Source organism: Bombina bombina, chromosome 2 (assembly GCF_027579735.1).
Source record: "Bombina bombina isolate aBomBom1 chromosome 2, aBomBom1.pri, whole genome shotgun sequence".
NCBI lineage: Eukaryota > Metazoa > Chordata > Amphibia > Anura > Bombinatoridae > Bombina > Bombina bombina.
In genome coordinates this window covers 469,602,303-469,624,376 of record NC_069500.1, presented here as the reverse complement: position 1 = coordinate 469,624,376, position 22,074 = coordinate 469,602,303, and the positions used below count along the sequence as shown (strand labels likewise).

General features: G+C 39.4%; 1 protein-coding gene across 2 annotated transcripts in view; it reads left to right on the top strand.

Annotated features, from left to right (window-relative positions):
- The window catches only part of ANKRD13A (ankyrin repeat domain 13A), a 115,543-nt gene that overhangs the window by 15,034 nt on the left and 78,435 nt on the right, over positions 1-22,074 (top strand). For both annotated transcript variants that reach the window (XM_053702094.1, XM_053702095.1), the window contains exons 5-8: positions 3,721-3,864; positions 5,547-5,736; positions 7,587-7,653; positions 7,729-7,810. In XM_053702094.1, coding sequence (XP_053558069.1) covers positions 3,721-3,864; positions 5,547-5,736; positions 7,587-7,653; positions 7,729-7,810 — 483 coding nt within the window. The remainder of the gene's footprint in view (positions 1-3,720; positions 3,865-5,546; positions 5,737-7,586; positions 7,654-7,728; positions 7,811-22,074) is intronic.

Below are 22,074 nucleotides of genomic sequence, written 5' to 3'. Positions count from 1 at the left end.
ACGCTACTAGTTCATGTTTGCCATATAGATAACATTGTGCTCACTCCTGTGAAGTCATTTAAGAGTCGGCACTGATTAGCTAAAATGCATGTCTGTCAAAAGAACTGAAATAAGGGGGAAGTCTGCGAAGGCTAAGAAACCAGGTAATCACAGCGGTAAAAACTGTATTAATATAACATTGTTGGTTATGCAAAACTGGGGAATGGGTAATAAAGGGATTATCTATCTTTTTAAACCATAAAAATTCTGGAGTAGACTGTCCCCTTAACTATGTGTTTAACCCATTTGCAGGGTCTGTATGGCTAAAATGCCATGCTCTAACGAAATTAGAGCATATCATTTGTGTACTACAGTGTCCCTTTAAAGGGATATTGAACAGTAAAACGTTCTACCCTTCTATGGGGAGTAAAACTTAGCAGGGTCTCAATCAAATTTTCTGACGTTGGCACACATTGGGTTTTGCTTGCACGCAAACATTTTACTTTCAACTTGTAATATGTGTGCTAATCCGCGCACATGTGCAAAAACATTACTTCTAGCAAGGTTTACGCTCAAGAAGAGTGCTAATTAGTTTGCCACTGTAATCTAGCCTTTTGTTGTTAAACCACCACCTATATTTAAAAATATGAATACTTTTGTGTATTCTCTAAATAAAATGTAAACTTAAATCAGCAGCTGAGTGGGAGTGATAGATAATAAAATGTTAATTTTCAATTGCTCTCTCTAAGGGTGGTCATCTAAAGCTCTCTGCTCAGGTGAGATGATCTCAAACGATCCTCCAGCACTGTGAGATTCCTACTGAAATTTTTAAAAGGCAGATTTTACTATACTTCTCCAAAGGGTGTTCCCTGCATTTCTGTATGTGAAGGAGAGACGAGCCCAATACAATATAGCATTGCATGACATGAGTTCTGCTGCAGTTACACTTTTCAGCTTTGTAGTTTTGTATTTTATTTTGTATACAGCAGTGTATTTAGAATTGTGATTTTGCAAATTCTGATTATGCTTTCAGTTTCTGTGTAAGTTTTAACGTATTAGGGTTATAATTTGTATATTTATGTGTATCTTTTACAAATTATATTGCACTTAGTTTTTCAGTTTGCCAGAGAGTTTTATTACTTTCTATGCGCCCGATAAGCAAAGATTCTGTAGTTTGGAGAGAAATTTATAGTGCAGACTTCACTGGGGCTGAACTAACTGAATTATATAAGAAAGGGACAGGTCCTGGCAGTCCCAGAGAGATGAGATGCCTTCCATAGAAAGTACTAAAGCTCTCTGGGATACAGGGGACAGAGAAGGTAACTGGAGAGCACAGGGGCTGATATAAAGGCTCAGTTTGCATAGATCATAAACTGAAATGTTTTCACTACAATTTAACTTGCTTTTGTCTATAGCTTAGTATATATCGCATTTCTATTGGTTAAAAAAAAAAAATGTATTGTGAATTTTCAGCAAAATTCACCTGCATACAGCTGACTAGATGAAATGGTTAGACCAGCTTGTCTAAAATGCTTTCAGCATTTCACAACACTTGTGAGAGAGCTTCAAATTTATCCTGGGAACTCGCCTGTCCCTCCTATAGTCTGAAGCTGTGTTTTATATTACAATAGAGAAAATATCAAGTTCAATGTAAAATGTAAAAGATACACAGAAAAAGTATGATCCTAATTTGTTAACACAAAAACTTTTAAAACATAATAAAACAATTGTAAAGTCACTGCTGGATCTATATGTATTAAAATATATAAAATGCAAAGCGGGAATATAATAATACTGAAAGAATCTGAAGTGTAAAGTAATATAAAATATAATGCACAAAGTGTAACAACTTATATTTTTTTATATATCTATATACATACATACATACATACATACATACAATTACCAGCCACTTTATTAGGTACACCTGTTAAATTTCTTGGTAACACAAATTGCTAATCAGCCATTCACAGGGCAGCAACTCAATGCATTTAGACATCTAGACGTGGTGAAGACGACTTGCTGAAGTTCAAACTGAGCATCAGAATGGAAAAGAAAGGGGATTTGAGTGACTTTGAACATGGCATGGTTGTTGGTGCCAGACAGACTGGTCTTAGTATTTCAAAAACTGCTTATCTACTAGGATTTTCAGGCACAACCATCTCTATGATTTAAAGAGAGAGGTCCAAAAAAGAGAAAATATCCAGTAAGCAGGAGTTGTGTGGACGAAAATGCCTTGTTGATGTCAGAGGAGAATTAGCAGACTGATTCGAGATGATAGAAAGGCAACAGTAACTCAAATAACCACTTGTTACAACCAAGGTATGCAGAATACCATCTCTGAATGCACAACACGTCGAACCTTGAGGAAGATGGGCTACAGCAGCAGAAGACCACACCAGGTGCCACTCCTGTCAGCTAAGAACGGGAAACTGAGGCTACAATTCGCACAGGCTCACCAAAATTGGACAATAGAAGATTGGAAAAACGTTGCCTGGTCTGATGAGTCTCGATTTTAGATAGTAGGGCCACAAATTGGTGTAAACATGAAAGCATGGATCCATCCTGCCTTGTGACAACGATTCAGGGTGGTGGTGGTGTAATGGTGTGGGGGATATTTTCTTGGCACACTTTGGGCCCCTTAGTACCAATTGAGCATCGTTTAAATGCCATGGCCTACCTGAGTATTGTTGCTAACCATGTCCATCCCTTTATGACTACAGTGTACCTATCTTCTGATGGCTACTTCCAGCAGGATAATGCACCATATCACAAAACTCAAATCATCTCAAACTGGTTTCTTGAACATGACAATGACTTCACTGTACTCCAATGGCCCATGCAGTCGCTAGATCTCAATCAAGTAGAGCACCTTTGGGATATAGTGGAACGGGAGATTTGCATCATGGATGTGCAGCCAACAAATCTGCAGCAACTGTCTCCTTCAGATACAGAAATATATATTTTTGCTCTTTGAAACCTCAACCCGTTAACATGGGCTGAACTTTTAGGAAGATCAAACTTCCTCTGATTTTTTTTCAAACAGCAAGGTTTTCTTATCTTAGCTCTGTCTGTAAACCAAAGCCCAATATTTAGAGAAGAATTAAGAGATATTTAAATGAGAACAGCTTACAGAAAAACAAACCATCTCATATAATTCCCTATTTACACATGGCTCCTTATATTGTTTCTTTGTCCATACACAAAGTATGATATTTAGGAACTGATTATCAAAGATTCTCTTGCTTGTAGAGAAATTGTAGTGCAGACTTCACAGGGGCTGAACTCACCAAATGCTCAAACAAAAATGGCGAAACTCTCCAGCACTGCAAAATCTCTAATTTTGTATATGAAAATTAACAAAAAGGAACAATTAACATATTTTTCATTCTGCAGCTAGTTTAACAAGTCATTGGAAAACCATTAAGGGGAAAACAATTTTACAGTATGTTGTTCCTTTTAAATCTCAGAACCTGTTTGTTCTTTGAAAACATCTTTGCACTGCATAATTAAATATTTTATTGATTTTAATTTTTAAGCTTATTGTTCCTTTTAAGAATGTTATAGTTTACCTGATCCTACTACATAATTATTGCTTAGATCAGTAATGGAGCTCATTTACATCTGGGTTAACCTTAACCTAGTCAAAGCATACAACATTGTTAAAAGATTTTTGGCAGCAGGTGGTCTTACCAAATTTTTTTTTGTTGTTGTTTGTTTTTTTGTTTTAATATACTGCAGTTCCCCTATTGTCCAGGGTATGCCCCAGTGATGTATGCCGAATCTGGAAAAGTGGAGCTAATCTACGAGTTGATGCTACCTTGCTTGGGTTTGAGAACATGAGCTGGATCAGAGGGAAGCATAGCTTTATCTTCAAGGAGGAAGGTGACCTGTAATTTTAAACATTTTGGGCTAGCGTTATAAATTTTGTCATACATACACAAGGATGTAGTTTCACTTACCAAGTAAGAATGAGCACTAACATAAAGGTTTTATAGCAACAGCAACGTTTTGTAACCTGCAGCTGTAAACGCTTCCTTTTCCTGTAAATGTTCAAATGTGTGTTTCTCTATTTTCTGAAGGTTTTGCCAGTCAGTCTAAAAATATTTGTGTCCAACCTTTCACATACGAAGCCACACTGAAATAAATATATATATATATTAAAAGGTGGTGTTAAATAATACACTACACAACATGTATTAAATCTTTATGGCAAATAAAGTACATGACATCATAGGTATTGAATCAATATAGGATAGCAGGTCTTACCCTCACTTCTCTACCTGCGGGGCAGTTTGCTTTGTCCTCCCAGCTCTAAACCACCCCTCCCTCTTACATGGCATCTGCTTATAAACTGCAACACAGGGTATAGGCTATATAGGTATAGAAATCACCAGTTTTAAAGGACCAATTCTGATCTCCAGCTGCATTTCTGTTAGTTCAAGGCAGTCTGTGAACTCACAAAAGAAACATACCTGAACTGATAATATGAATGTAATAAGTACACGCGTCTACTGAATTGAAGGTAGAAATCAAAATTGCACCTGTTTAAAAAGGACAATAATCATAGAAAAGTTAATTTATGGGCCCATTTTGGGTTGTGTTGGTATCCACAAATATTAAAATAAAAAAAATGCTTAAAGGGCCATAATAATAATACAAAAATTACTTGATTTAATTGATTAGACTATAACACTTGCAACATTTACATCCACCACTAGATTTGGCTCTAAATGATATTGATATTCAACGGGAACCTGCTCCTGGTTGCTCTTTACTGCTAGAGAGAGGTATTAGCTGGTTAGGCAAGACCAGAATCTTTATGCCTCACTATGTCTGCCAGGAGAGCTCCTGGATGTGTTTTATCAGTCTGACATCCTTTACCTTCAGTGTAAGCATACACAATATGTGGAAAGAATGACTTTCTCTAAAAGGAGTTGTTCTTTTCCCCAACGTAAAGAACTTGTTGGTAGGGTGGTTCTTTCAAACTCATGGAATGGATGTCACTCTGTCCATTACCCTGGATTTAGTGCTTGTGGTGTTGGCAAATTTTTCTTTTAGTTTAAGTATAAAATAGTACAACGTTCTTTCCTTTTATTTCTGTTATTGGATAAAGTCCACAACTCTGCTGAGTAACTAACAAACACTGCTGACTGGATCAGTATCCGTTTCCGCTCGGGAACATAAGTGCTCTGTGGGTCCAGAGTGGTACTTCAACTGTGTGTTAAACTCTTTTTTGCGGGAGTTAAACAAAAAGCATTGCAGGATCAATAGTCTTAAAATGACATGCTCTAATGAACTAAAGCATGTATTTGTATTTATTTTTTACTTTTATGGCCCTTTAATGATCAAAATTGATCTTCTGGATGGCCAGACAACTGAAAAAAGGATAGAAAAATTCATAGTGCAAGTTTGATAGTCTTAAAATTAGAACATGCAATTTTTCCGCTATTATTGCCCTTTTACGTCTTTTTAATTTTATAATCTAAAATGTTAATGATATATTTTCTGCTTTTGAATAAAAAAACAAATAAACTCAGTCCTCCGCTTTTTAATAATGTCCACAGATAACTGGGCAGAACTTATGGAGATCAACCATGATGACAGGACGGTCACAAAGGAACGCTTTGATATCTCACAGGAGATTGAGGGTATCACTTTGGACTCCATGCAGCCAGCAGAAAGGGAAGTCAGCAAAAGGCTCACCTCTCCTGTTATCAACACCTCTTTGGATACGGCATCCATTGCTTTTGAAAGGTTTGTGACCAGCGTTTCTCAATTCAGCAGTCAGTCATATTCTAATGTATTTGGAGTAATTGGAATCTGTGAAAAAAATCACAAAGAGAGGGCGCCTCCTAGTGCAACTCTGATGGAATAATGGTGGTAACAGGTCAAATAGATGGTAAAATACTCACAAAATGAGCAGCACCCATGTGCTGATTGATGCAGGCTGGGGAATTGCAGTGACCCAGCTACACTGATCCTGCAACAGGATGATGGGTCAGCTAATCCAGTGAATAACAAAAGCTCAGGCTTCCAAAACGTTGATTAAAAGGTAGTTTATTAAAAAGTAGGGTGTACTCAATACACCCTAACCAAAGTAATGACAATTATTTAAATAGCATTTTAATTACATTTATTCCATTAGTCTTCAGCGCCCCCTAGGGTTGTACACTTAGGTGTAATCAACAGTTTTTTGATTTTAATATATTTGGAGGAAGCCTAGAAAAACATTATTTCCATTTATAAAAGGAGCATACAGTGTTAGCATATATATATATATATATATATATATATATTTTTTTTTTTTAAACTGTCTCTGCATATTCAATATAGACGTGTTGGATCTTTCTATCCTTTAGTTATACAGTGAATAAACCGGGCAACCTTTGCTTGTTTCAGAGAACAGGATAGGGTTTAACCTATTTAAAGGGACACTGTACTGTCAAATTGGTTTCCCCATAGTTTTTCTAATGACTTGTTATACCAGTTGCTGAATTTTAACATTTATGGAAATGTACTCCTTTAAGTTAATTTTTTATATTTTAAATAGCTGTTTTTATTAACTAAATCCACAACCCATTGTTCTCAAGAACAAACTCATCCAAATGGGCCAAGCCTACAGGAAGAGCAGACACCGTACCTCTCTCTTTACACACAAAAGAAAATCCTTTTGAGATCAATTTAAAATGAAAATTTCAGTACATGTGTCATGCACAACTGGGAGGTTGATTTCTGCTGTGCTTCCTTATGTAGGTTTTCTATAGATAATAGTCAAGTATTCATATTCTAAGTATATATGGTCATTTCAACTGGCAAAATCAGCTATACCAAATGACAAAATAAAGTCAAAAGGACATTACACACTAAATAAATGTCAGATAGAATGATGCATTCAAAGAAAAGTTTAGTCTAAAAATCCACGTTCATGTTATTCTCAAAGTTTATTTAGTTGTTTAAATAATTACAAAATAAGTGTAAAGTTAGTGTCTATAAAGCAATGGGTGCTGCCATGTTGTAACTTTAGGTTTCTTTCTCTGCTGAGGCCAATTAGAGACCATTATAAATAAGTCGCTACAGTGTGCAGCCAATGACCTGTATGGAATATAAGTGTTCTGCACTTCTAACAGGAACTGAAAAACACATTATTGTCAGAATGAAATTACAGGAAAAGGGGACAAAATAAATGATAGTATATTGAGAGAGAGAGACTTACAATATACTATCATTTATTTTGTCCCCTTTTCCTTTAATTTCATTCTGACAATCGTGTTTTTCAGGTCCTGTTAGAAGTGCAGAACACTTTTATATTCCACACAGGTCATTGGCTGTATACAGATAGATAGATATAGATAGATATAATCTCTCTATCTCGCCCATGTACACAATTGTTTTTGCCTCTGCGGGTGGCGTCCGCCGATCCTCTGGCATCCATGCCTAGAGGAACCTTGGGGTTCATCTACAAAACATTTATGCAAAGAAAAATCTAGTGTATAATGTCCATTTAAAGCAGTTTGCAGAATTTGCTGATTACATTAACCTGAGCTTTTGTAACAATTAATTGTGAATCAGATTGCTATAAAAAAATAAACAATTCTGTGTTCTAGAACCAAGTCTGGATTTTGGGGCTGGAGAACAGATAAAGCAGAATGTGTGAATGGTTATGAAGCCAAGGTAGATATTCTGTTCTTTGAACTTTATTATTCAGGGGTCTTCTTGACAGTGTGACAGTTCATTTTGTTTCTCTAGGTCTATTCAGCAAATAATGTCAGTGTTGTGACAAAAACAAGGACTGAGCATCTGACAGAAGATGAAAAGTCTCGATATAAAGGTAAAAATATTGACTTTTTTTTTATTATGTGACCATTCCAGTTTGGTCTCTGATATTCCAGCCCTGCAGTGAAAACTCAACTCCCAGAACTCCACACTCAATAAAGTTTCTGTGCCCGTTCAGCTGTTCTGTAATGCTTCCATGAAACAACAAGTCTGTTATAAGGTTGTTACCTCACTTGTCAGGCTGCCACTTGTGGTGTTTGTAAACTCACCCATTGTTATCAGCCCTTTTACTGATTCTTATCATTTCTACATTTACTCTTTTGCTCACCACCTCTTGGAACATTTACACAATCGGTTATTGTATTCACTATGAATATTTGTTGATTATACCCAATCTAAACACTAAGGGCTAGATTACAAGTGGAGCCAGACATCCCAACCTGCAAAAACTCATTTCAGGGAGGTGGCTTCACCCGCTACTGCGCCCCCCCCCCCAGTTATATATTGGACACCTTGAAACTCGACTTAGCATTAAAGTAGCTTCCCACTAAAGTCGCAATTAAAAAAAAAAAAAAAACAGTAGCTTTATTGCACAACCACATACAACAAACCTATTTTCCAGTGATCGTACGCTTGTTGAATGCTTAAGTATTTTAGAATAAGACGTTTAATTACGTGCAGTAAATAAGGTAGTATTTGTGTTTTATTTTATTAAAATCAGTGGGGGCTTTTTGGTTACTTATGCATGCTTTGAGGGTTCTATAACGCCCCAGAAACTAAAGGCATTCCTTAAAGCAGAGCTTTCCAAACTTTTCATGTTGGTGACACACTTTTTAGACCTACATAATTTCGCGACACAGTAATTCAGTTGTACTGGCAAACAGGAGGTTAAACTAACTTGTTTTAAGAGATATGGACACATACATAAATGATATAATAACGAAATGTATTTACAAGTAACAGTAAGTATGTGCAAGAATTAAAAAAATGTTTAATAACACCAATAGCTACTTACTATTTTAATGGGCTGCATGAGGTTGATGGGATGAACACAATTTCTAAATATTTGGTGGAATATTGGATAAAGACACTTGCATTTCATCATCAAGCATTTTTAAGCTTCCACTTCCTATCCATATATCAAGAGCAGGAGCAGCAATGCATTACTGGGAGCTAGCTGCAAAAAAAAAACCCCACTGACTTCTGACTTCAGCTCAGCATTTAACCTGCCGCCCTCAGAGCTCGGTGAGTCAGTCAGATTGACTACTGCCCACGCTGCAAACACACTGCTGTCCCACTCACTGACTACACCTGCAGTCACAAGCCAATTAAGGAGACACACATGCAGTCAGGAGCCAATGTGCCGCCAAATCCGCCAATGGGAATAGTTGCAGTTCCCACTGAGCTGCACCAATAGGTTAAGATGATCTGTGACCCCTAGGTATCAATCACGTGTCAACCATGTGATATGCGTAGCAGGCAGGCGGAAAGTCAGAAACAAAAAAAAAATATATATTTTTTAAAAAATTTGTGCTGAAGCAGGGACACACCTACACACTGCTGCCGACACACTAGTGTGTCCCGACACACAGTTTGGAAAGCACTGCCTTAAAGAAACACTTTTCCGAATTTGGGCCACATTGGATCATGGTACTTGGAGTTTCAGGGAGATTGCATTCCATTTGCTTATATATTTTAGAATAAGACGTTTAATTACGTGCAGTAAATAAGGTAGTATTTGTGTTTTATTTTAATAAAGCGGACAGGAAAATATCACCTGAGCATCTCTATGTAAAAAAGGAAGATATTTTACCTCACAATTTCCTCAGCTCACCAGAGTAAGTTCTGTGTAAAAAGTTATACTTTAGCTGCTGTCCAGCTGCAGGTAAAAAAAAAATGAAGAAATGAACAGCAGCCAATCAGTATCAGCAGTGCTGAGGTCATGAACTTTTTTTTTTTTTTTTTTTTTTACTGTGATCTCATGAGATTTCATTGTAAACTTCCTTAAAGGGACAGTCTACACCAGAATTTTTATTGTTTTAAAAGATAGATAATCCCTTTATTACCCATTTCCCAGTTTTGCATAACCAACACAGTTATATTAATATACTTTTAACCTCTGTGATTATCTTGTATCTAAGCCTCTGCAAACTGCCCCTTTTTCAGTTCTTTTGACAGACTTGCAGTCTAGCCAATTAGTGCCAGCTCCCAGATTACTTCACGTGCACGAGCACAGTGTTATCTATAGGAAATATGTGAACTAACACCCTCTAGTGGTGAAAAACTGTTAAAATGCAATCTGAAAGAGGTGGGCTTCAAGGTCTAAGAAATTAGCATATGAACCTCCTAGGTTAAGCTTTCAACTAAGAATACCAAGTGAACAAAGCAAAATTGGTGATTAAAGTAAATTGGAAAATTGTTTAAAATTACATGATCTATCTGAATCATGAAAGTTTATTTTGGCTTAGACTGTCCCTTTAAACTGAAGAGGGAAATAATGAGTGTGCACAAAGCTCCCTCCCTTGCCTGTCCCGGGACAGACATACTGATTTGCTGCTTAAAGTCCTTTGCAATGGGGTTTGAATACTTAGGACATTTTTGAGGTAAAATATCTTTCTTTTTTTCATAGAGATGTTCAGGTGATATTTTCTAGTCGGCTTTTTACAGCTATGCTGCATCACTTTCAAGTGTTTCAACATTTTGGTATCATGGCCCTTTAAAGTGAATGTCAATTTTCAGCAATGAGTGCCGGGTTTTTAAAAATACTTTTAAAAACAGTGGCACTTTCAGTGATGAAAATTTACATTGCACCGGATTTGTAGAAACACTTACCTTTTACTTCTGCAAAGCTGGATTGCCGATCCCAGCCTCAGTTCCTCTGTACCGACGTCAGAAATGTCAAAACCGGCTTCCTCCAATCGTGGCTTGCACCCCAGAGCGTCCATCTCGTGATGCCCGGCTGTGATTGGAGGAAGCCAGTTTAGTCATTGCTGTTGTTGTTGTACAGCAGGAAGAAGAAGGCGGGGGATCATCGATCCGGCTTTGCAGAAATAAAAGGTAAGTATTTCTACAAATTCGGTGCAATGTAAACTTTCATCAATGAAAGTGCCCCTGTTTTTAAAAGTGTTTTTAAAAACCGGGCACTCGTTGCTGAAAATTGACAAGCACAATTGAAGTTAACGCTCGTCAGGATAGCAAGACCTCAGAGCACTGGTTAACTACGAAACAGAAAAGTGTCACAAAACGCACAAAAAAATACATTGCATAGTACAGTTGCACTCATAATAACACTATCTAATAAAAATAATTAAAAAAATAATATATTGCACAAATAAATTTTTATAAAGGCTCAAAGATGAGGCAGGCAAAAAGCTTCCTCAACAGTGTGCTGTCCCGAAACGTTACTAATAAGTAATATTTGAAGTTATCTGAAGTCCAGTTGGTGCTTATTTTAGAAGTTGGATTTTTTTTCTATAGCACCCTGGCAGCTGTTGGAAATTGGTGTATGTATATGTATGTGTGTGTGTGTGTATATGTATGTATGTGCACACACACACACACACACACCCATCTGTGTGTGTGTATGTATACAAGAAATACTCTTCTCTCTTTTTCATAGGGTTTTCAACATTTACATTTACAATGCAAACCAACACAATATTTATACCCTGTTAAACCACTCACTCAGGTGATGCTCTATGACCCTGTGATTCTCTGATTTTCTTAAGGTAGAATCTGAATTCAGTTAACTTAACTGATTACTGGAATTTTCCTTTTCTCTACCTAAAATAAAGCATTAATACATTAGAATACTATAGTCACATGTGCATCACTAGAAAAAATTGTTAGGATTACAGGGTAATAAACATATTTACAAATTACTATTATAACTGATTTATAAACTAACTACTATATCCCTCCATTAGTGGTACAAGAGTCCACTATAATAATATAATCAAATAAAATTCAGCTTATTGAGTTTCAGATGACTTATTTTACAAGAAACAGGTATGTATTCAAGCCCCTGGGGTGGACTGTGTCTAGTTCAGAGATCCATCTGGCCTCTCTTTTTAATAAAATGGTCTTTCTATCACCCCCTCGTTTCAGAGGTTGTATTTGGTCTATAGGACAACATCTGAGACTAGACACAGAGTGGCCCTTTTTCACAAAATGTTTAGCCACAGGCTGATCTGACTCTCCTTTCTCTAAAGCCTGTCTGATGCTGGACCTATTTACTGCCATTCTCTCCTTCAGCATACATTCCGTCTTTCCAATATACATGTCCCCACACTGGCACTTGATCATATAAACCACGTATTTAGACTCGCAGTTTAATGGCTGTCTTATGTCATACCTCCTACTAGTGTGGCTGTGTGTGAATGTGTTGCCTAGGATTAGGTTATCGCATGTTGTGCATCCATGACACCTATATACACCTGGTTTTCTCATCAGAACATGTTTTACTGGTTTTTCATATTTATCAGTGGGGTCTGCCTGTACAAACATATCCTTCAAGGAGCGTCCCCTTCTATAAGAGAATATCGGGAGTTCTTTTGTGAAAGATTTTAATCTCTCATCCCCTTGTAGGATTTTCCAATTATCCTGGATAGCCCTTCGTATTTTCCAACTGTCTGTTGTATACTCAGTGACGAAAAATAGTTTATCTTCATTCTTTCTCCTTTTCTCCACTTTTTGTTCTTTTGCTATTGTGTCCTGTGTTTTGCTATCTTGTAAGATACTATCTGGGTATCCCCTCTCTGAGAATCTTTCACCCATTTCATCCACAGCTCTTTCTACCTCATCCAGTTTAGAGGTGAGTCTCACTGCTCTCAACATTTTGAGCTTTTGGCATAGAATTAAGTAGGTGTCTTAGGTGAAAACTCTCATAACGTACTAGGGTGTTTCTATCCGTAGTCTTTCTATACACACTTTTCTCTATCCTGTCATTCTCTGAATAGTTCTATATCCAGAAACTCAATTTTCTCTTTGTCCCATTTATGGACAAATCTAATGGGGCACCGAATTTTATTAATCTCATCCAGGAATCTAGTGAGGGTACTTTCACCACCATACCAGAGAAAAAACACATTGTCTATGAACCTCCTGTAGTTCCTACCATATTGTAAGAATAATTCATTATTCATAATATTAGCCTGTTCATATGAATGCATAAAAATATTAGCATAAATCGGTGCCACCCGAGGGCCCCTGGCAGTACCCATGCACTGTAGAAAAAAATCCTTTTCAAATTTGAAATAGTTTTTATTCAATATGAAGTATAATAGTAAAGTTAGGTATTCTACAGGAGGCCCCCTAGAACTAGTATTTTCTTTTAGTAACTGCCTCAATCCCCTCCTCATGAGGGATGCAGGTATAAAGATTTGGGACATCCATTGTAACAAATAGCATATTATCCCCCACAATTCTATTCCTTTCAGTGTCCCTGTAGAATATCATCCAAGTATTGGGCCACTGATTGGTTTAGTGACTCCATAGCAGAGATTATGGGCCTTCCCTGGGGGTCAATAAGTCTTGTGAATCTTTGGGAGTATTCAGTAAACATGAAGTTTCTCTCTCCATCCCCATCAATAGAATGTTTTCCAACTCCCTATTGTATTCCAATGTGGGGTTTCTGTTTAATTTTATGTAATTGTGACTGTTGTTTAATTGTCTTAATACCTCTCCCTGATAATTCTTATAGTCCATTAAGACAATACTGCCACCCTTGTCAGCAGGCTTCAAAATGATGTCAAATCCCAGTAATGCTGTTGAAGCTCAGTGCGCCGGCAATTGCTAAACCTGTCACAACCCTAATTAACAAATCCTTGGTGTCTGGATACATACCCAAACTCTGGAAAACTGCAAGAGTAGTGCCTATTCATAAAAGTGGGGAGTTAACCATGGTTTCTAACTATCGCCCTATATCATTGCTCCCAGTATTGTCAAAAATCTTAGAAAAATGCGTCCATACGCAATTATGCGAGTATTACCAACTTTCTAACTATCTGACCCCTGATCAATCAGGTTTTCGACCAAATCACTCCACTACAACTGCCCTCCTAAAAGTTTGCAACGACATCCAAACTGGCATGGAACAAGGAGGCCTAACTGGAGCTATTTTCCTTGATTTTGCTAAGACTTTTGACACAGTGGACCATGTGCTACTGCTCAAACTAAAAAAACTCTGGTATTGCTGATCATCCGTTAACCTGGTTTAGATCATATGTATTGGATCGATCACAATATTTGTGTTTCTAACAGTGACTCCCTTCCTCTCCCAGTCACGTGTGGTGTTCCCCAAGGTTCCATTCTCAGCCCCCTACTATTCACATTGTTTATAAATGATTTGCCTAATGTCTGCAAATCCTCAATTGTACGCAGACAACACGGTAATCTATGCAAACAAATCTGATCTGCCGCAGCTTGAAGCAGTGCTCCAAGACCAGTTCACAGAGGTAGAAAAGTGGATCTCAAAAAACAAACTCTTCCTAAACACTGATAAAACTGTCACAATGATCTTTGGAACTGGGCCTAAATTACACAAATTACAAAATTCCCATCTACGCATCAAAACAAAATCCAATTGCACGCTTACCCCAGTCCACTCTTTCAAATACTTGGGTATGTTGTTAGACCCTAATCTATCTTTTGGCCTCCACATAGAAAGACTTGCATCTAAACTTTATCCAAAATTAGGTGCCCTGTACAGAAACAAATCTTGCCTCAGCCCTACAGTAAAAGAAAAGATTGTACAGCAAATGCTGATGCCTACCATGGATTATGGGGACGTAGTATACGCACCTGCACCGCAAACTCACTTTAATAAACTTAATACATTGTATAACTTGTTCTGCCGCTTTGTGCTACAATGTAACTACAAGACCCACCATTATGACATGCTAAAAGATCTAAACTGGCTGACGCTGGAATCCAGACGCACCCTCCATCTTTCCTGCCTTGTGTTTAAGAGCCTTTCAGGGAAGCTCCCACCCTACCTGAGCAGAATGCTCTCCCCAGCTATTCCCACCTCCTATAACCTCCTATTAGCTTGCCTCAATACAAAAAGAAAGCAGCTCGATCCTCCTTTTCCTACCAAGCGCCACAGTTATGGAATGACCTCCCGCACACTTTCAAACCTTCCCCAAGCCTAATATCCTTTAAGAGATCCCTCTCTACATATCTCAAAACAGATAGCACCTGTCATGGTTGATTATATATTTCTTACCTGTTCTATGTAAAATGTTTGCATCTATTGTGTATTATTGTTTTTGAATTTTATTGTACCCTATTGTATCAATGCAATGTTTTGTGGACCCAGGACATACTTGAAAACAAGAGATATCTCTATGTATCCTTCCTGGTAAAATATTTTATAAATAAAATAAATAAATGTCCTTATTATTTTTAAGGCCTTTGAGTGCATCCCATTCCCTGCTTTCAAAATTGGGTTTGTTATGTGAAATAGTGTTGTCTAAGAAGCCTATATCCTTTTCCACAAGTTTCAGGAAGCTAGTTATATGGGGGTTACGGGTATAAGGATCAAACTTACTGACACCTCTATATTCCTTATATGTGCTCTGATCTCTGACCCCTTTATCCACAAAAATCTCTAAGCCGTAAGCTGCGACCAAATTTATATAGGTCTACGCAGAGCGTGGAAGTCGGCTACTAGCCGATTGACAACTGCTACACGTGTTTCACCGAACGTCACAGAGGGCTTCCTCAGGCACAGTGACTCGAGTGACGTAGGGTTAAACACATGTAGCAGTTGTCAATCGGCTGGTAGCCGACTTCCACGCTGTCTGTAATTACAGCGTCCTATCCCAACGATTACCTCTGACTGATCTCCTATGCAACTTCGTAATAACGTGGACACGAACGGATCAGTGGTGAGTGGTGGTGAATCTTGCACGAAGGAGACTCTGGGTGAAGATTTCTTGAGACTCTGTATTCAGGTAACATTGGGTAACGAGAAATTAGAAAGCGTTGCATCTGACATGGAGAAGGACGCCAGCAATCCCTGCTGAATGGGAAACTCAGCCCCTTTGGCATTTGGTCAGCTCCCTCTGGATTTGAGTGAGTGGTGGGGATTAAGTACAGGGACATTTGGCCCCAAGTTTGGCCCCTTATGTGTCATTAATATCTGCAAGTACGCTCATAACCACAAGGAATTTTTCTATATAGGATTTAGTCAGAGGTATACTTCAGGAGGACTGTACTTATTTGGCTGTATGTTATTGCCTGCAATTATACAAAAGTACGGATTTACTCTTTATTTATTTAGTGGACGCACTGTGTAACTGGACTTTTGAGATCCCCTGTTTGTACGTTGAGTAATGAATGAATCGCATATGCTTAGAATAATTTTTGGATTAGTGTTATCCTTATTTACTTTCATGCACATTGTTCCATTTTTTGATAATTAAATTATTTTGTTGTATCATACCTGACATCTGTGTTTGCTTTGAGACTCTCGCAGCTCCTACTTTATTATTATTTTAGGCTACATGTGGGAGTGCTGGATAGGGCTTGCAATATTTTTCTCTTTATAAAATAGAGAGAGAGAACACACAAGGGAGAGAGAGAGAACACACAAGAGAGAGAACGAGAACACACGAACCAGAAGTACCATTTTTACTGGGATTGTCCCTGTTTGTAGGCGCTGTCCCAATGTCCCACCCGGTTGTTCATTCTGTCCCAGTAGGGTTACCACCTCATTATTCAAAATGACTGGACTGTGACTCTCCAGCATAGTTGGATGCTGGTACTTTGTTTTATACAGCCCTGCTTAGCTTAATGTTCGTGTCCTTCAATGTTTACATTTAGTAATACAGGCTGAGCAGCATAGGGTTTTTTTCATTTTGTAGTACTACTTGGTTTATTTTTCTAAGAATTTAACACCCCCCGACCCCTGGTGACATCACCGGTGATACACCTTTAGGGGAATCATATGGGTATGACCAGGAGGTGCAGACAGGCAGGATTTTTGGCGTGGATCTTGCTTTACTTCATGCAGAATAGCATTTTGTCTGTAATCTTCCTGCATTATGGTATAGAGTAGCCTCTTAAACCGCTTTAGCAAGTGTGTGTTTCTTTTCTCTTGTTAAGTGTAGTCAGTCCACGGGTCATCCATTACTTATGGGATTATATCTCTTCCCCAACAGGAAGTTGCAAGAGGATCACCCAAGCAGAGTTGCTATATAGCTCCTCCCCTCACATGTCATAGCCAGTCATTCTCTTGCAACCTAACTAAAGATAGGTCGTTGTGAGAGGGCTGTGATGTTTTTAAACTTAGTTTATTTCTTCAATCAAAAGTTTGTTATTTTAAATGGCACCGGAGTGTGCTGTTTGTTCTCAGGCAGCATTAGAAGAAGAATCTGCCTGCGTTTTCTATGATCTTGGCAGACGTAACTAAGATCCACTGGCTGTTCTCATACATTCTGAGGAGTGAGGTAACTTCAGAAAAGGGGAATAGCATGCAGGGCCCCCCTGCAAACGAGGTATGTGCAGTAAATTATTTTTCTAAGGAATGGAATTGACTGAGAAAATACTGCTAATACCAATGTAATGTAAGTTCAGCCTTAAATGCAACGGTAGCGACTGGTATTAGGCTGAGTGTGTGTACACTGAAGTATTTTTCTAGGGAATGGAATTTGACTCAGAAAATACTGTTAATACTGAAGTAATGTATGAGCCTTCACTGCAGTAAATGCGACTGGTAGCAGGCTTATTAATAACACTTCATAGCTTTTAAAATATATATTCAAAACGTTTACTAGCATGTTAATCGTTTTTTGTGAGGTACTTGGTGATAAAACTTATTGGGGCATGATTTTTACCACATGGCTATCTTTGTTTTCTGCATAGAAACAGTTTACTGAGCTTCCCCACTGTTGTAATATGAGTGGGAGGGGCCTATTTTAGCGCTTTTTTGCGCAGTAAAATTTCAGTCACAATCTTCCTACTTCATCCTCCATGATCCAGGACGTCTCTAGAGAGCTCAGGGGTCTTCAAAATTCGTTTTGAGGGAGGTAATCAGTCACAGCAGACCTGTGACAGTGTGTTTGACTGTGATAAAAACGTTAATTATATAATTGTTATCCGTTTTTTGGGTATTAAGGGGTTAATTATCCATTTGCAAGTGGGTGCAATGCTCTGCTAACTTAATACATTTACTGTGAAAATTTGGTTGCTATAACTAATTTGGTTCATTGTTATTTCAACTGTAACAGCTTTTTGTGCTCCTTAAAGGCGCAGTAGCGTTTTTTATATTGCTTGTAAATTTATTGAAAGTTTTTCCAAGCTTGCTAGTCTCATTGCTAGTCTGTTTAAACATGTCTGACACAGATGAATCTCTTTGTTCACTATGTTTAAAGGCCAATGTGGAGCCCAATAGAAATTTGTGTACTAATTGCATTGATGTCACTTTAAATAAAAGTCAATCTTTACATGTAAAGAAATTATCACCAGACAACGAGGGGGAAGTTATGCCGACTAACTCTCCTCACGTGTCAGTACCTTCGCCTCCCGCTCAGGAGGTGCGTGATATTGTGGCGCCAACAGGGAGGCCCATACAAATCACTTTGCAAGACATGGCTACTGTTATGACAGAAGTATTATCTAAATTGCCAGAATTAAGAGGCAAGCACGATTGCTCTGGGTTAAGGACAGAGCGCGCTGATGATGGGAGAGCCATGTCCGATACTGCGTCACAATTTGCAGAACATGAGGACGGAGAGCTTCATTCTGTGGGTGACGGATCTGATCCAGGAAGACTGGATTCAGAGATTTCTAATTTTAAATTTAAGCTTGAGAACCTCCGCGTATTGCTAGGGGAGGTATTAGCGGCTCTGAATGATTGTAACACGGTTGCAATTCCAGAGAAATTATGTAGGCTGGATAAATACTATGCGGTACCGGTGTTACTGACGTAAGAGGCTTACAGAAATTATTAGCAAGGAGTGGGATAGACCCTGTGTGCCTTTCCCCCCCCCCTCCTATATTTAGAAAAATGTTTCCAATAGACGCCACCACACGGGACTTATGGCAGACGGTCCCTAAGGTGGAGGGAGCAGTTTCTACTTTGGCTAAGCGTACCACTATCCCGGTGGAGGATAGTTGTGCCTTTTAAGATCCAATGGATAAAAAATTAGAAGGTTACCTTAAGAAAATGTTTGTTCAACAAGGTTTTATCTTGCAGCCCCTTGCATGCATTGCGCCTGTCACTGCTGCGGCGGCATTCTGGTTTGAGTCTCTGGAGGAGGCCATTCGCACAGCTCCATTGGATGAAATTATGAACAAGCTTAAAGCACTTAAGCTAGCGAACACATTTTGTTTCTGATGCCGTCGTACATTTAACCAAACTTACGGCTAAGAACTCCGGATTCGCCATACAAGCGTGCAGAGCGCTGTGGCTTAAATCCTGGTCAGCTGATGTGACTTCTAAATCTAAATTGCTTAATATTCCTTTCAAAGGGCAGACCTTATTCGGGCCCGGCTTGAAAGAAATTATCGCTGACATTACGGGAGGTAAGGGCCATGCTCTGCCTCAGGACAGGGCCAAATCAAAGGCCAAACAGTCTAATTTTCGTGCCTTTCGTAACCTCAAGGCAGGAGCAGCATCAACTTCCTCCGCTCCAAAACAGGAAGGAGCTGTTGCTCGTTACAGACAGGGCTGGAAAGCTAACCAGTCCTGGAACAAGGGCAAGCAGGCCAGAAAACCTGCTGCTGCCCCTAAGACAGCATGAAGAGAGGGCCCCCTATCCGGAAACGGATCTAGTGGGGGGCAGACTTTCTCTCTTTGCCCAGGCTTGGGCAAGAGATGTCCAGGATCCCTGGGCGTTGGAGATCATATCTCAGGGATATCTTCTGGACTTCAAAGCTTCTCCTCCACAAGGGAGATTTCATCTTTCAAGGTTATCAGCAAACCAAATAAAGAAAGAGGCGTTTCTACGCTGTGTACAAGACCTCTTACTAATGGGGGTGATCCACCCAGTTCCGCGGACGGAACACGGGCAAGGATTCTATTCAAATCTGTTTGTGGTTCCCAAGAAAGAGGGAACCTTCAGACCAATCTTGGACTTAAAAATCCTAAACAAATTCCTAAGAGTTCCATCATTCAAAATGGAAACTATTCGAACCATCCTACCCATGATCCAAGAGGGTCAGTACATGACCACAGTGGACTTAAAGGATGCCTACCTTCACATACCGATTCACAAGGATCATTATCGGTACCTAAGATTTGCCTTCCTAGACAGGCATTACCAGTTTGTAGCTCTTCCCTTTGGGTTAGCTACGGCTCCAAGAATCTTTACAAAGGTTCTGGGCTCACTTCTGGCGGTACTAAGACCGCGAGGCATAGCGGTGGCTCCGTACCTAGACGACATTCTGATACAAGCGTCAGGCTTTCAAACCGCCCAGTCTCATACAGAGTTAGTTCTGGCATTTCTGAGGTCGCATGGGTGGAAGGTGAACGTGGAAAAGAGTTCTCTATTACCACTCACAAGGGTTCCCTTCCTAGGGACTCTTATAGATTCTGTAGAGATGAAGATTTACCTGACGGAGGCCAGGTTATCAAAACATCTAAATGCTTGCCGTGTCCTTCATTTCATTCCACACCCGTCAGTAGCTCAGTGCATGGAAGTAATCGGCTTAATGGTAGCGGCAATGGACATAATACCATTTGCGCGCCTGCATCTCAGACCGCTGCAATTGTGCATGCTAAGTCAGTGGAATGGGGATTACTCAGATTTGTCCCCTCTACTAAATCTGGATCAAGAGACCAGAGATTCTCTTCTATGGTGGCTTTCTCGGCCCCACCTGTCCAAGGGGATGACCTTTCGCAGGCCAGATTGGACGATTGTAACAAAAGACGCCAGCCTTCTAGGTTGGGGCGCAGTCTGGAATTCCCTGAAGGCTCAGGGATCATGGACTCAGGAGGAGAAACTCCTCCCAATAAATATTCTGGAGTTAAGAGCGATATTCAATGCTCTTCTAGCTTGGCCTCAGTTAGCAACACTGAGGTTCATCAGATTTCAGTCGGACAACATCACGACTGGCTTACATCAACCATCAAGGGGGAACCAGGAGTTCCCTAGCGATGTTGGATGTCTCAAAGATAATTCGCTGGGCAGAGTCTCACTCTTGCCACCTGTCAGCGATCTACATCCCAGGCGTGGCGAACTGGGAGGCGGATTTTCTTAATCGCCAGACTTTTCATCCGGGGGAGTGGGAACTTCACCTGGAGGTCTTCACCCAACTGATTCATCGTTGGGGCAAACCAGATCTGGATCTCATGGCGTCTCGCCAGAACGCCAAGCTTCCTTGTTACGGATCCAGGTCCAGGGACCCGGGAGCGGTGCTGATAGATGCTCTGACAGCCCCTTGGGTCTTCAACATGGCTTATGTGTTTCCACCATTTCCGATGCTTCCTCGACTGATTGCCAAGATCAAACAGGAGAGAGCATTGGTGATTCTGATAGCGCCTGCGTGGCCACGCAGGACCTGGTATGCAGACCTAGTGGACATGTCGTCCTGTCCACCATGGTCTCTGTCTCTGAGGCAGGACCTTCTAATTCAGGGTCCTTTCAACCATCCAAATCTAATTTCTCTGAGGCTGACTGCATGGAGATTGAACGCTTGATTCTATCAAAGCGTGGCTTCTCGGAGTCGGTTATTGATACCTTAATACAGACTAGGAAACCTGTTACCAGAAGAATTTACCATAAGATATGGCGTAAATATTTATATTGGTGCGAATCCAAGAGTTACTCATGGAGTAAGGTTAGGATTCCTAGTATATTGTCTTTTCTACAAGAGGGTTTAGAAAAGGGCTTATCCGCTAGTTTGTTAAAGGGACAGATTTCGGCTCTGTCTATTCTTCTACACAAGCGTCTGGCAGAAGTTCCAGACGTTCAGGCTTTTTGTCAGGCTTTGGCTAGGATTAAGTCTGTGTTTAAGATTGTTGCTCCGCCGTGGAGCTTAAACTTAGTTCTTAACGTTCTGCAGGGCGTTCCATTTGAACCCCTTCATTCCATTGATATCAAGCTGTTATCTTGGAAAGTTCTGTTTTTGATGGCTATTTCCTCGGCTCGAAGAGTCTCTGAGTTATCTGCCTTACATTGTGATTCTCCTTATCTGATTTTTCATTCAGACAAGGTAGTTCTGCGTACTAAACCTGGGTTCTTACCTAAGGTAGTTTCTAACAGGAATATCAATCAAGAGATTGTTGTTCCATCATTGTGTCCTAACCCTTCTTCAAAGAAGGAACGACTTTTGCATAATCTGGACGTAGTCCGTGCCCTGAAGTTCTATTTG